General features: G+C 43.3%; 1 protein-coding gene across 1 annotated transcript in view; it reads right to left on the reverse strand.

Annotated features, from left to right (window-relative positions):
- Positions 1-13,044, reverse strand: part of POFUT1 (protein O-fucosyltransferase 1) — a 16,213-nt gene continuing 3,169 nt past the window's right edge. The window contains exons 4-7 of the mRNA XM_075900849.1: positions 7,053-7,165; positions 5,551-5,743; positions 4,305-4,547; positions 1-2,207 (exon numbers count right to left, since the gene is read on the reverse strand). Of these exons, the coding sequence (XP_075756964.1) occupies positions 2,019-2,207; positions 4,305-4,547; positions 5,551-5,743; positions 7,053-7,165 (738 nt within the window). The 3' untranslated portion in view covers positions 1-2,018. The remainder of the gene's footprint in view (positions 2,208-4,304; positions 4,548-5,550; positions 5,744-7,052; positions 7,166-13,044) is intronic.

Here is a 13,044-nt window from a genome sequence, read left to right on the forward strand (position 1 = left end):
TATATTTAACTGTGTTTTATTATGAAAAAAGAAGTACAAAAATATTTTTTCAATGCTTAAATCAAAATACACCTTCTAAACCATGATATTTTGCAAATCTCAGTAATTGTTCAATCATTCACCATTCTTAATCAATGCAGTCTTTTGAGTGTATCTTTCAGTACCACCACAAATTGGAAGCAAATACTGATGGATCTGGACTGCTTAGGTTTATGGGCTTCCATAGTTACATGTATCCCTAGCTAGCTGAAAACCTGCTCACAGTTAGCCCTACTGAAACGACCAAATCAGATACATTTTTGAAAGTTAGCATTGAAAAGCACTAGGCTAGTGTATATTGAAGCAGCACCACAGTTAGCTTCCAATTTAACTTGGGCCTCAACTCCTCTGACATTCACTACAAACCACAGGAACACAAATAAGGAGACACTGAGAATTAAACCAAAGAGTGATGCTCAGATCTGAGAGTGTTCCACATCAGGAGAAAATGCCCTACCTGTACAACTAATCCGTATAAAAAAGGAGCGTCTGTCAAAACTCACTCATTTACAAATAGCCACAGGAACAAGAAGATGCCCGGTGTTGTCCAATCAAGAGTTGATCCACATCGTTATCTTTTCATGGCTATCGAGTTGCCCGTGCAAAATTAAACTGTACTGGTCAAAAGTCTTAATCCGAGTTTGTTAGCATCTCACTGTAAAGGGACAATGTCCCTAACCAGTTGAATGGGAACCATCATTGTGGCCCAGGTTTTGCTGTCAGCAGAGAGGGCCCTTTGTTACAATATGCAGAAACCTACCCATGGTAAAAGCCCAGCATACGTCCTCCGAATGCTCTGTTGAGATTATTTTAAAAGTTTGTTTCATTTTAAAATATTGTTAAGGTTTACTGATTTTTCACAGATCCCTGGGACCAAATATAATCCTCATCACAGAGAAAGAGACATCAGCAATGAAATCACAAAACACTAGCCCTGACAAACTGAACGAGATTGCCCCATTAGTGTCCTGTGTGCCCTGCTCAGTGCAGGCACTAAAACAGACTGAACAGACAGCCACGTCATGATGATGATATACAGGTTGAACCTCTCTATTCCAGCAACATCCATGGTCTGGCATGATCTTAGTTAGCCAGATGTGCACTTATCATGGGCGTGACTAAGTTTCCTGTGGTCCCATAAGGTTTGCTTACAGCCACCAGTCCTGGCTCTCAGCGTTCTGTGCTGTTATTAGCTTCAATTTATCCCTAAATGTCTTCTAAGAGCCCAGAAACAGTGGCAATGTTGGCAATGCTGCTAGAAAATATTGACCTTTCGTGGCTTGACAAATTCTCTTGTTCGATACCAGTCAGTTCCCCGGGTGCCAGAATTGAGAGTTTCAGCCTGTACTATCACCATCTACACCATACTTTTGACATTTCAAAATATTTTAAGTTTAGTCCCATCACTCTTGTGAGGTAGAAGTATTAAATCCATTTTACAGGTGGGAAACGGAGGCACAGAGGTGAGTTGCCCAAAGTCAGACAGCAGCTGTGCTTGAAATAAAACTCAGATCTTCTGATACTCAGTGGTAAGCTTTAGGCAATATTCCCTTTCATGGATCATGCCCCTTTATAAAACTAGTGTGCACTTAAGCACCTGTCATCCCAGGTGCATCTGAAAATGCTTCCCAGCACTTGCAGAAGAAACAGTAAGATAGAGGAAATGGAGAGAGGGAAATCTGAGCTGCTATCTGATTGGGATGGCTGATAAATCCCAAATAATGAGAACGGAAGGTTTCCAGAGGTCAACCCCAGAGTTAAAAATTCACTTTCCATTTCTTATCTTATGCTGGTATCATGGAATTACTGAGAAGATGATCAGAAAAAATCCAAAGAGTAACGTGAGATCAAGATGAAGGTTTGGGCACAGGTCTGTCATAGTGGAAGTGAAATGACATTTTTATCATAGTGTATTTTCTGACAGTGTATTGGTGTTTAGAGCTATGAGAACAATCAAAATCTGCCTCTTCCTCTCCCGCTCAGAATTCATCCCGCAGCCTCGGAGGATAGTCCATGCCAAAAAATGAGGAGGGCCTCCCATGCACATCACGTTCTCGTTTCACAAAGGCAGTAAATGAAGAGACACAGTTCCCAATAAAATGGTCAGATTGGCCAAGGATATACAAGTCTATCTGGGCCACTTCAGGCTGTAAATTCACCACTTTGATCTGCAAAGTGAAAGGAAAGGAACAAGTTAATCCAGCCATCCCCTGTACAGAACAGATGGTCCCAGGGTAGGCATGTCCCGGCCATAACATAGCAAATGGATACAAACTGGAATCAGTCTAAACTTTCCCTTTCAAAGACTTCCAGCAAGTAATGCTATGACATTGGCATCTCAACTCAGCCCACGTCCTTGCCAACGCAGGATATTTTGCTTCTGGAGGAAGCTGAAATCTTCAAAGGATCCTTAGTGCCTTAGTCGTGTTGCTATGGATAAAGTCACTTCTCATTCCATGCATTACTTTCCAAAGAGGAAGGTAAGCTGACCCTGAAGTTCACATGGATCTACACTGGGAGGACTTAGAAATGCTACCCGACACTTGTTAGCCCAAGTAATAAACCTACTAGTGAGGGTGGTAAATAGCGGTGCTACCATATTTTCTATTTTTCTCCAAACTTCTTTTTTCTAATTTCTCTTGTCAATTTTTCCCACTACACTGGCATGGGGACTGGGGCTCCACTGCCCAGGGTCAATGCCTGGGTGAAAAGCGACATATCCCATGCCAACTGATGGGAAAGGGGAGAGTGCAGGGATTCTTAAGAGGTTACGGTTATTTATCTAGGACCCAATCTGCAAGGTTCTGAATGCTTAGATTGTACCTAGATTTCCAGAAAGTCTCTGAAAAGGTCCCTCATCAAAAGCTCTTAAGTAAAGTTGTCATGGGATAATAGAGAAGGTCCTCTCATGGATTGATAACTGGTTAAGACAGAAAACAAAGGGTAGGAATATATGGTAAGTTTTCTGAATGGAGAGAGGTAACTAGTGGGATTCCCCAAGGGTCCGTCCTGGGATCAATCCTATTTAACATATTTATAAATGATCTGGAGAAAGGGATAAACAGTGAGGAGGCAAAATTTGTAGATGACACTAAACTGCTCAAGATAGTTAAGACCAAAGCAGATTGTGAAGAGCTTCAGGAGGATTTTACAAAACTAGGTGACTGGGCAGTAAAATTGCATTTGTCAACATTAAAATTCATTTACCAAGTAATGCGCACTGGAAAAAATAATCCCAACTATATAAACAAAATGATGGGGACTAATTTAGCTATACCCACTCAAAAGAGAGATCTTGGAGTCATTATAGAGGATTCTCTGAAAACATCCACTCAGTGCGCAGCGGCAGTCAAAAAAGCAAACAGAATGTTAGGAATCATTAAAAAAGGGATAGAGAATAAGACAAAGAATATCTTATTGCCTCTATATAAATCCATGGTATGCCCACATATTGAATACTGCGTACAGATGTGGTCGCCTCATCTCAAAAAAAATATATTGGCGTTGGAAAAGGCTCACAAAAATGATTAAGGGTTTGGAACGGGTCCCACACAAAGACTGTTCAGCTTAGAAAAGAGACGGGGGAGGTCTCTACATGATAGAGCTCTATCAAATCATGACAGGTAAGGAGAAAGTGAAAAAGGAAAAGTTATTTACCTGTTCCCATAAGAACTAGGGATCACCAAATGAAATTAATAGGTGGCAGGTTTAAAAAAAAGTTTTTCTTCATGCAGAGTCAACCTGTGGAACTCCTTGCCTGAGGATGTTGTGAAGATCAGGACTTAAATAGGGTTAAAAAAAGAACTAGATAAATTCACAGAGGTCAGGTCCATCAATACTTATTAGCCAGGATGGGCAGGAATGGTGTCCCTAGCTGGAAATGGGTGAGGAGAGGGATTACTTGATGATCACCTGTTCTGTTCACTCCCTCTGGGGCATTCTGGTATTGGCCAGTCAGAAGATAAGATACTGAGCTAGACAGACCATTGGTCAGACCCAGTGTGGCCATCCTTATGTTCCCCAAATCTTAGGACACTCAGAACCTCAGAGGATCAAGCTAATAAACATTCAATCCTTTGACACTCACTAAATTATCTACCCCAATGTTAATCCAGCACTACGGCACAAAGAGTACTTCCTGCCATCTACTGGTTAGTCAGTCTTAAACACACAACACAATCAGATGTCCAGAGCACGCAGCAGCACTAGCAGGGGAAAGACATGATGAGATTAGTCCTGTAAGTCTGAGAGCCTGAAAGACTCACCTTTCCTTTGAAAAGCCGCTGTATTTCCATAGTGTAGGCCTCAGAATCAGTGGCAATGTAGACTGACTTAGCTTCCACCTGCTTCACCCAGAGCTTGAGTGCACGCTTGATCTCCGTCAGGTCTGGCAGGCACATGTCCATTGTGAGAGGCGCAGCGTTGTTTCGGTCATAGCCTACGCACTGTGGCGAAGCCATGAAGTGAGATCCAGCCGTCCCATCCTTCAGCATATTACATGCATTTTTCTATTAGGAGAAAAAAGAACGACCCTACATGAATGGCTCTAGCTATGAAAAAATAACTGACTCCAACACAGCCAGCATTTCTAGTATCCAAACAGCTGGTTATTGAGTGCAAACTCGGTTTAGACTCTCATCCCAGAACGACTGATTGAATCTGTGCTACTCGCTGTTTCTCTTTTGGTATTCTTTCTATAGCAGCATTTCTCAATCAGTGGGACGAGGACACTTAGGTGTACTTGAGAGAAGTCTGGGGGGTGCGTCAACAGAACTGACATGTGGAGAAAACCGAATTTTTGTTTTAAGTTTTACAGCACTTTATTATTTTTGTACTTTTTACACCCAAACATTTAATTGTCCGCCTGGCTACGATTAAGTTGTTTAAACAAATGTGTTGCAATGGTAGAAAAAAAAATTGTGTCTGAAAACTGTAGGTTCTGGGGGTACTTATAGGCTTCATCTAGACTGGCAAGATTTTGCGCAAAATCTTGCCACCTGTCTACACTGGCCGCGAGTATTTGCGCAAGAACACTGACTTTGTACTGTACAAAATCAGTGGTTCTTGCGCAAATACTCTGACGCTCCCGCTCAGGGATAAGCCCTCTTGTGTGAGTATTCTTGTGCAAGAGGGCCAGTGTAGACAGCCCAGTTAATTTATTGCGCAAGAAAGCCCGATGGCTAAAATGGCCATCGGAGCTTTCTTGCGCAAGAGAGCGTCTACACTGTCACGGATGCTTTTACGCAAAAGATGTCTTTTGCGCAAAAGCATCTGGGCCAGTGTAGACGCTCTCTTGCACAAATACTTTTAACAGAAAAACTTTTCCGTTAAAAGTATTTGTGCAAAATCTTGCCAGTCTAGACGCAGCCATATAGTTTTAAAAAGGGATACTTGATAAAAAAAAAGGTTGAGAAACACTGTTCTATAGGGACAATGATCGCTAGGCCAGTGGCGTAGTGATGACACTGACTGCATGCACCAGACCCACCAAAATTGACATAAGAGCCATACCCAGTCTGAGCCGATCCTCAGATGAATTCCTACATAGGGTCTAACCAGGAAAGAATGAATATAGGCCTCTCCCTTCTGCACCATCTCATCAGACCACACCACATACTTGTGCAGAGGCCGATGCTCCTCTAAGACTGGAAACTGAGCTGGAGCTCCAGGCAGAGCAAGAACAGGGTGCTCTGATGGAGGAAACCTGGAAGTAGAAATAAGAGAGGAGATCCGTGTATATTCAACATCTCTGGGAAAGAAAGAAAACAGGTGTGCAGGAAACCTTTTGGCCTTGTTAGCTTGCCTGGATAAATGAGAAAAGCCAGTTACTCCATGGAGTGGAAAGAACAAAGCAGTCCTGCACTACAGAAGTCTAGTGAACCAACCAGCAAAGAAGCAGCTCAAGCAGTAGATTTTAATCTAGAATTACACCTATGAAGAGATGATATGGCTAGCCAGTCAAAACCAAGAATTGCCAAAATTAGAGCTACCTGAATGATTTTAAATCCATCCCTTTAGGTACGTGCATTAGGATTCAGTCTTTATTACACGATCACAGACACTTTCAAGAACAAACTAAACGTCTTCTTCTCCACCACCATCCTTACAGTTCTCTCACGTGTCCTTGAGTCCCTCATCTCCATCTATTGCCCCTACAAACCTACGTCCTAAGGGACGGAGAAATTCCTGCTCTCCCCATCACGTGGGAAGTCCAAGGAGAAGTCTAGCTTGTGTCCACCTTAGAACAACCATATGAGAGATGTAGGCGCTGAACTCTGGTCTTCACTCCTGCACTACAAGTTTCAGGGCATAGCTAGCTAGTCCCTACATGCACGATGCAGCCAAGCTTAGCTGTGAAATTTATGAGCTTCGTGAAAAACCTTGTGTAAAAAGTACTGAAAACAGTGAGTTAGAATGGAAACCATTATACAAACTGAATTATAACAGTGTCTATCACTCCTGCTGTCAAATAAAATGGCTCTTCACCATTTCAGCTTATGAATTATACACAACTCGTAACAAGACACTGTTTTTTACCTCCGACTCAACAGCAAATGAGAAGTGAATTACTGCAATCTGAGGGACTGAACAATGACAAAAATAGCTTTGACACCCATGGTAGAGGATTAATTACTTAACTGAAGGGTACTGATATTTTTCACCTCAGGACAAAGTAGTTTTGATGAACAGGCCAACTGTAGAAATAAATATTAGGCCACTTGTGGCTCTGAGAACAAGACGTGGATAATGAACAAGTGTAGTGTAGTGTGACCTTTATTCACCAGCTGAGATCTGAATTATTTCTGATTTACTTCCAAAAAGCACTTGAAGACTCAGCCAATAAACATGGTAATTAAATATTATCAATCACTTATTGGCTGGCAAGTCGCTCATCCCTACATACTACACTTCTAATACTGTCCATGGGAAATAAGTTTGGGCCAATGCAAAACGGAAACAGATGCAAGATTTCTCTCTGAAGTTCACATGCACAGCTTCCCCAAGCTCGTTACCTTTGGAGCCACTGGTCCTTGTAAGAGACACTGAAGGAAATGCCTCCGAAGAGCTCAGACTTATTGAAGTCCACGTTGAATTGATCCCAAAATGGACCAAAGGGATTTCCATCCTGTAAAACAAAGGTAACTACTCATTCAACACAGCATATGGAACCTGGCTGTGTGCAATTAGCAGGATCCCTGGTTTTAGAGCTAGAGTCCAAAAAAGTGGAGGACACAGAGGTCTGCAGTCAGAATTCTGCTACAGAGAGACATGCTTACTGAGGGGTTGACTGCAGTCTGGTATGCTCACCACTGGGGATGTAAAAATCCCATTTAATTGGTTAACCAGTTCATAAGAACAGTCATACTGGGTCAGACCAGAGGTCCATCTAGCCCAGTGTCCTGTCTTCCAGCTGTGGCCAATGCCAGGTGTCCCCCAGAGGGAGCGAACACAACAGAGAATCATCAAGTGATCCCTCACCTGTCACCCAATCCCAGCCTCTAACAAACAGAGGCCAGGGACACTATTCCTATTCATCCTGGCTAATAGCCATTGATGAACCTAACCTCCATGAATTTATCTAGTCTTTTTTGAACCCTGTTAAAGTCCTGGTCTTCACAACATCCCCTGCCAAGGAGTTCCACAGGTTGACTGTGCGCTGAATGACAAAAAAAACCCTTCCTTTTAAACCTGCTACCTATGAATTTCGTTTGGAGACTCCTAGTTCTTATATTATGGGAACAAGTAAATAACTTTTCCTTGTTCACTTTTTCTGTGCCACTCATGATTTTATAGACCTCTATCCTATCCCCCCCTTAATGTCCTCTTTTCTAAGCTGAAAAGTCCCAGTGTTTTTAATCTCACTTCATATGGGACCCATTCCAAACCCCTCATCATTTTTCTTGCCCTTTTCTGAACCTTTTCCAATGCCAATATATCTTTTCTGAGATGAGACAACCACATCTGTACGCAGTATTCAAGATTTGGGCATACCATTGTTTTATATAGAGGCAATAAGAGGTTCTCTGTGTCTTTTTAAATGATTCCCAACATTCAGTTTGCTTTTTTGATTGCCACTGCACAGAGTGGATGTTTTCAGAGAACTATCCATAATGACTCCAAGATCTCTCTCTTGAGTAGTTATAGCTAAACTAGTCCCCATCATATTGTATGTATTGTTGGGATTATTTTTTCCAATGTGCATTACTTTACATTTACCAACATTAAATTTCATTTGCCATTTTGTTGCCCAATCACTTAGTTTGGTGAGATCTATTTGAAGGGATGTAACAGTGTAGTCAATTAACCGATAAGCAAAAGCTTATCGGTTAATGTTATAGGCAACACACATTTCCTCCCCCCCCCCCGACCACTAAATTTTTTAGCAGGCTGGCCAGTAGCTCAGTGCAGTCCTGGCTTGCGCCTGGTCTAGGACTTACCCCTGCTGCAGCTCTGCATTTAAAGTGTATTAGGAGCCAGGAGGGCAGGCAGCCCATCTCATTTCTGGCTCATGCTGGGTCTGGGAGCTCACAACCCACCCTAGACAGGGGCTGCTGCCACGCCGCACTGCTGCCTCTGTATCAAGAGGCAGCAGCGCGGTGCGACAGGCAGTTGGTCCACGAGGGGAGCTGGTTTTTAAACTGGCTCCCCTCACAGAACAGCTCTTGCCTCACACAGCTTGCTGCTGCCTCTGATACAGAGGCAGCAGGGCAGGGGGCTCCTCAGGAGTAGGACTGGAGTGCCAGCCCCACCCCCAGGGACTACAGAATAGTTGAGTAACTGAGAAGAATTCAATTTAACATCCCTACTGTTAAGTTTATCAATATGTTCTGAAACCTCCACTAACGACACCCCAGTCTGGGTCAATTCCTCAGATGTGTCTCCTAACAAAGGCTCAGGTTTGTCAATCTCCCTAACATCCTCAGCCATGAAGACTGTAGCAAAGAATTCATTAAAGGTATGTCTACACTTGCACCCTCTTTCGAGAGAGGGATGCAAATGAAGACATTTGAAATTGCAAATGAAGCCGGGATTTAAATATCCCGTGCTTCATTTGCATATTTGCAGTATGACAGTATTTCGAAATAACAGATATTGTTAAGACAGTTATTTCAAGAGAAAACCCTTTTCTCAAAATAACTGGTAAACCTCATAGTATGAGGAATAAGGGTTATTTCGAGTGAAGGGTTCTCTCTCAAAATATAACCACGTCTTAACAGAGTCTCTTATTTCGAAATAGCACCATAACACGAAAATGCAAATGAAGCGCGGATATTTAAATCTCAGCTTCACTTGCAATTTCAAATGTCTTCATTTGCATCCCTCTCTCGAAAGAGGGTGCAAGTGTAGACATACCCTTAGTTTCTCTGCAATGATTTTATTGTCTTTGAGTGCTACTTTAGCATCTCAATCATCCAGTGGCCCCACTGGTTGTTTAAGCCAGCTTCCTGCTTCTGATGTACTTAAACATTTTGCTATTACTTTTTGAGTTTTTGGCTGGCTGTTCTTCAAACTCCTTTTTGGCTTTTCTTATTATATTTTTACACTTAATTTGACAGAGTTTATGCTTCTTACTATTTTCCTCAATAGGATTTAACTTCCACTTTTTAAACGATGCCTTTTTATCTCTCTCTGCTGTTTTTATTTGGTTAAGTCAAGTCATGGTGGCACTTTTTTGGTTTTCTTAGTGTATTTTTTAATTTGGGGTATACATTTAACTTGGGCCTCTATTATAGTGTATCTGAAAAGTTTCCACGCAGCTTGCAGGGATTTTACTTTTGTCATTGTACCTTTTAATTTCTATTTAACTAACCTCCTCATTTTTGTGTAGTTTCCCTTTCTGAAATTCAATGCCACAGTGTTTCCCCACCACAGGGAAGTTAAATGTTATTACATTATGGTTGCTATTTCCAAGTGGTCCAGTTATATTTACCTCTTGGACCAGATTAGGGGCGTAAGTGACTAGTCAACTATCCGATAAGCATAAACTTATCGGAAGTCAAGTAGTGATTCGACCAGTAACTTCTCCTCCCCCTTGCTGCCTCTATTAGAAAGAGGCAGCAGGGGAGGGTGGGGAGCAAAAGCCGGTGCTGGGGGAGCCAGCTTAAAAGCCGGCTCCCCAGCACTGTCTCCACAGAGGACAGGAGAGGCAAAGGCATAGCAGAGAACCGTGGTTCCCACTGTGGTGCTTCAGCCTTTGAAATGGAGCAAGAGCGCCACCACAAAGAGAGGCTGTCCATGGCAGACAGAGGCTACTGGACTCAGCGAGAGCCGGGGCTGCTCAGTCCCGGCTCGAGCTGGTCTGTGATGCTGAGGCTCTCCATTTTAAATGTAGTAAGAGCTGCCAGGCTCTCACCACATTTAAAATGCAGAGCCGTAGCACTGGTGGCTCTGGGAGCTGGCACGAGTTGGGACTGCTCAGTCCCAACTTGAGCCGGCTCCTGGAGCCACCCCTGCTGTGGCTCTGCAACTAATCGTACAGTCAATACAAATTGTATCAACTATACAATTACCTAGGTAACTGAAATTTAACATCCTTATACCAGATCCTGCGCTCCAGTTAGGACTAATTGCCTGTCCCCTTGTGGGTTCCAGAACCAGCTGCTCCAAGAAGCAGTCATTTAAGGTATCAAGAAATTTTATCTCTGCATCCCATCCTGAGGTGACGCATACCGAGTCAATATGGGGATAGTTGAAATCCCCCACTATTATTGAGTTTTTTATTTTGATAGCCTCTCTAATCATAGAATCATAGAATAATAGGACTGGAAGGGACCTCGAGAGGTCATCGAGTCCAGCCCCCCGCCCTCAAGGCAGGACCAAGCTCTGTCTACACCATCCCTGACAGATGTCTATCTAACCTGTTCTTAAATATCTCCAGAGAGGGAGATTCCACCACCTCCCTTGGCAATTTATTCCAATATTTGACCACCCTGACAGTTAGGAATTTTTTCCTAATGTCCAATCTAAACCTCCCCTGCTGCACTTTAAGCCCATTACTCCTTGTCCTGTCCTCAGAAACCAAGAGGAACAAATTTTCTCCTTCCTCCTTGTGACACCCTTTTAGATATTTGAAAACCGCTATCATGTCCCCCCTTAATCTTCTTTTTTCCAAACTAAACAAGCCCAGTTCATGAAGCCTGGCTTCATAGGTCATGTTCTCTAAACCTTTAATCATTCTTGTCACTCTTCTCTGTACCCTTTCCAATTTCTCCACATCTTTCTTGAAATGTGGCGCCCAGAACTGGACACAGTACTCCAGCTGAGGCCTAACTAGTGCAGAGTAGAGCGGCAAAATGACTTAGTATTTCATAGCCACTATCACGGTCCTGGTCAAGTGGTCGATAATATATCCCTACTGCTATATTCTTATTATTAGAGCATGGAATTACTGCCCACAGAGATTCTATGGAACAGTTTAGTTCATTTAAGATTTTTACTTCATTAGATTCTACACATTCTCTCAGGTATAGTGCCCCTCCCCCACCAGCACGACCTGTTCTGTCCTTTTGAACCCTGGTATGACTGTGTCCCATTGTTTGTCCTCATTCCACCAAGTTTCTGTGACGCCTATTATATCAATATCCTCCTTTAATATGGGGCACTCTAGTTACCCATCTGATTATTGAGGCTTCTAGCGTTTGTATATAAGCACTTTAAAAACGTGTCACTATTTATCTGTCTGCCATTTCATGGTGTGTTAGACTCTCTCCCATGTGATTGTTTCTCATCTGACCTTATCCATACTTTATCATCTTCCATCCTCTCATCCTGACTAGAACATAGAGAATCTCAATTAATAGACCCTCCCCTAAGGAGGGTACACATTATATTTAACCGGTTAAGCAATTAAAGGGGAAGACTAGCGGAGGGGAGGGGGGAGGTGTTCCAGCCCAGTGGCCCCAGGCAGTTGGTCAAAACAGCCCCTGCCTGCAGCGGGGGTGGCCAGACCTGCCATGGATAAGGACTGCTCTGGGTCCTGCAGGACTGGCGCAGTCTCCTACCCGGGGCAGGTGGGGAGCTGCTCCAGCCCCTATCAGTTAACTAGAACTGATAAGTCTAACTCTTCAGGTCACCTGTTAAGGGTGAGGCTCACTGGTTAATCATTCACATCCCTATTCACCACCGAACAACTTTGTTGGGAAGAAAGAGATAAAATAAGGAGGGTCCTTATATTAAAATAAAAGACTATTCCAAAAGGTGTCCTAAAAATATATCAAGTTACAGGGGTCTGATGTCCAGTGACCATTTGTCCTGAAGGAGCTGGGCTTTTAAAACCAGTTGGGAATAATTGTCGTATGGGTCTGATATCTGGGTAAAAGGCCAGAGAATGCCTGCTTTTCCATTAAGGTCTTGTTTTCACCTTAAGGTACTGTTACTTTGAATATGATAAATTCACTCAAACATACCACTCTATTGACTCCTGGCCCTCCACTGTCCCCATCAAACCTGAATGTAAGTACCCCAGAGATGGGTTCTAGTGCAAGGATTGTACATGGATAGATTGCCTGAAATGCCCTGCAGAGTGAATATCTACAATAAGCACGGGAAGAACTGCACTGTACAGTGGTCTAAGATACCAGGCCTTAGGAAGGTCCCAAAATAGTAAATAAATACCAGTCTCAGACCCAATCATTCCTCTTACTCAGGCCTGGGTAAAATATGGCCTGCAGGCTGAATTCAGCCCGCCAAGCCACCAAATGTGGCCTGCAGAGGCACCAGGGAGCTCCAGGCAGGCTTGCCTGCTTGCCCCGCAGCCCCACATGCCACTCAGAAACGCAGCTGCCGGGCCCCATTTCTGTTTCAAAATTAGAGGGGAGAAGGGAAAGCTTCAGGAGCTGCTCCTGCCCCTAGCACAATCCCATTGGCCAGTTTCTGGCCAGAAACTGGCCAATGGGAGCTGCCTGTTTGAATAACAGGCAGCCAAGAAGATTCATGTCCTCTCTCCTCCCCTCAGTTATTCACACAAGCATGTGGCTGGGCAGGCAGGCTGGCTGGGAAAGGTTT

The sequence above is a fragment of the Pelodiscus sinensis genome, chromosome 18, assembly GCF_049634645.1.
Source record: "Pelodiscus sinensis isolate JC-2024 chromosome 18, ASM4963464v1, whole genome shotgun sequence".
NCBI lineage: Eukaryota > Metazoa > Chordata > Testudines > Trionychidae > Pelodiscus > Pelodiscus sinensis.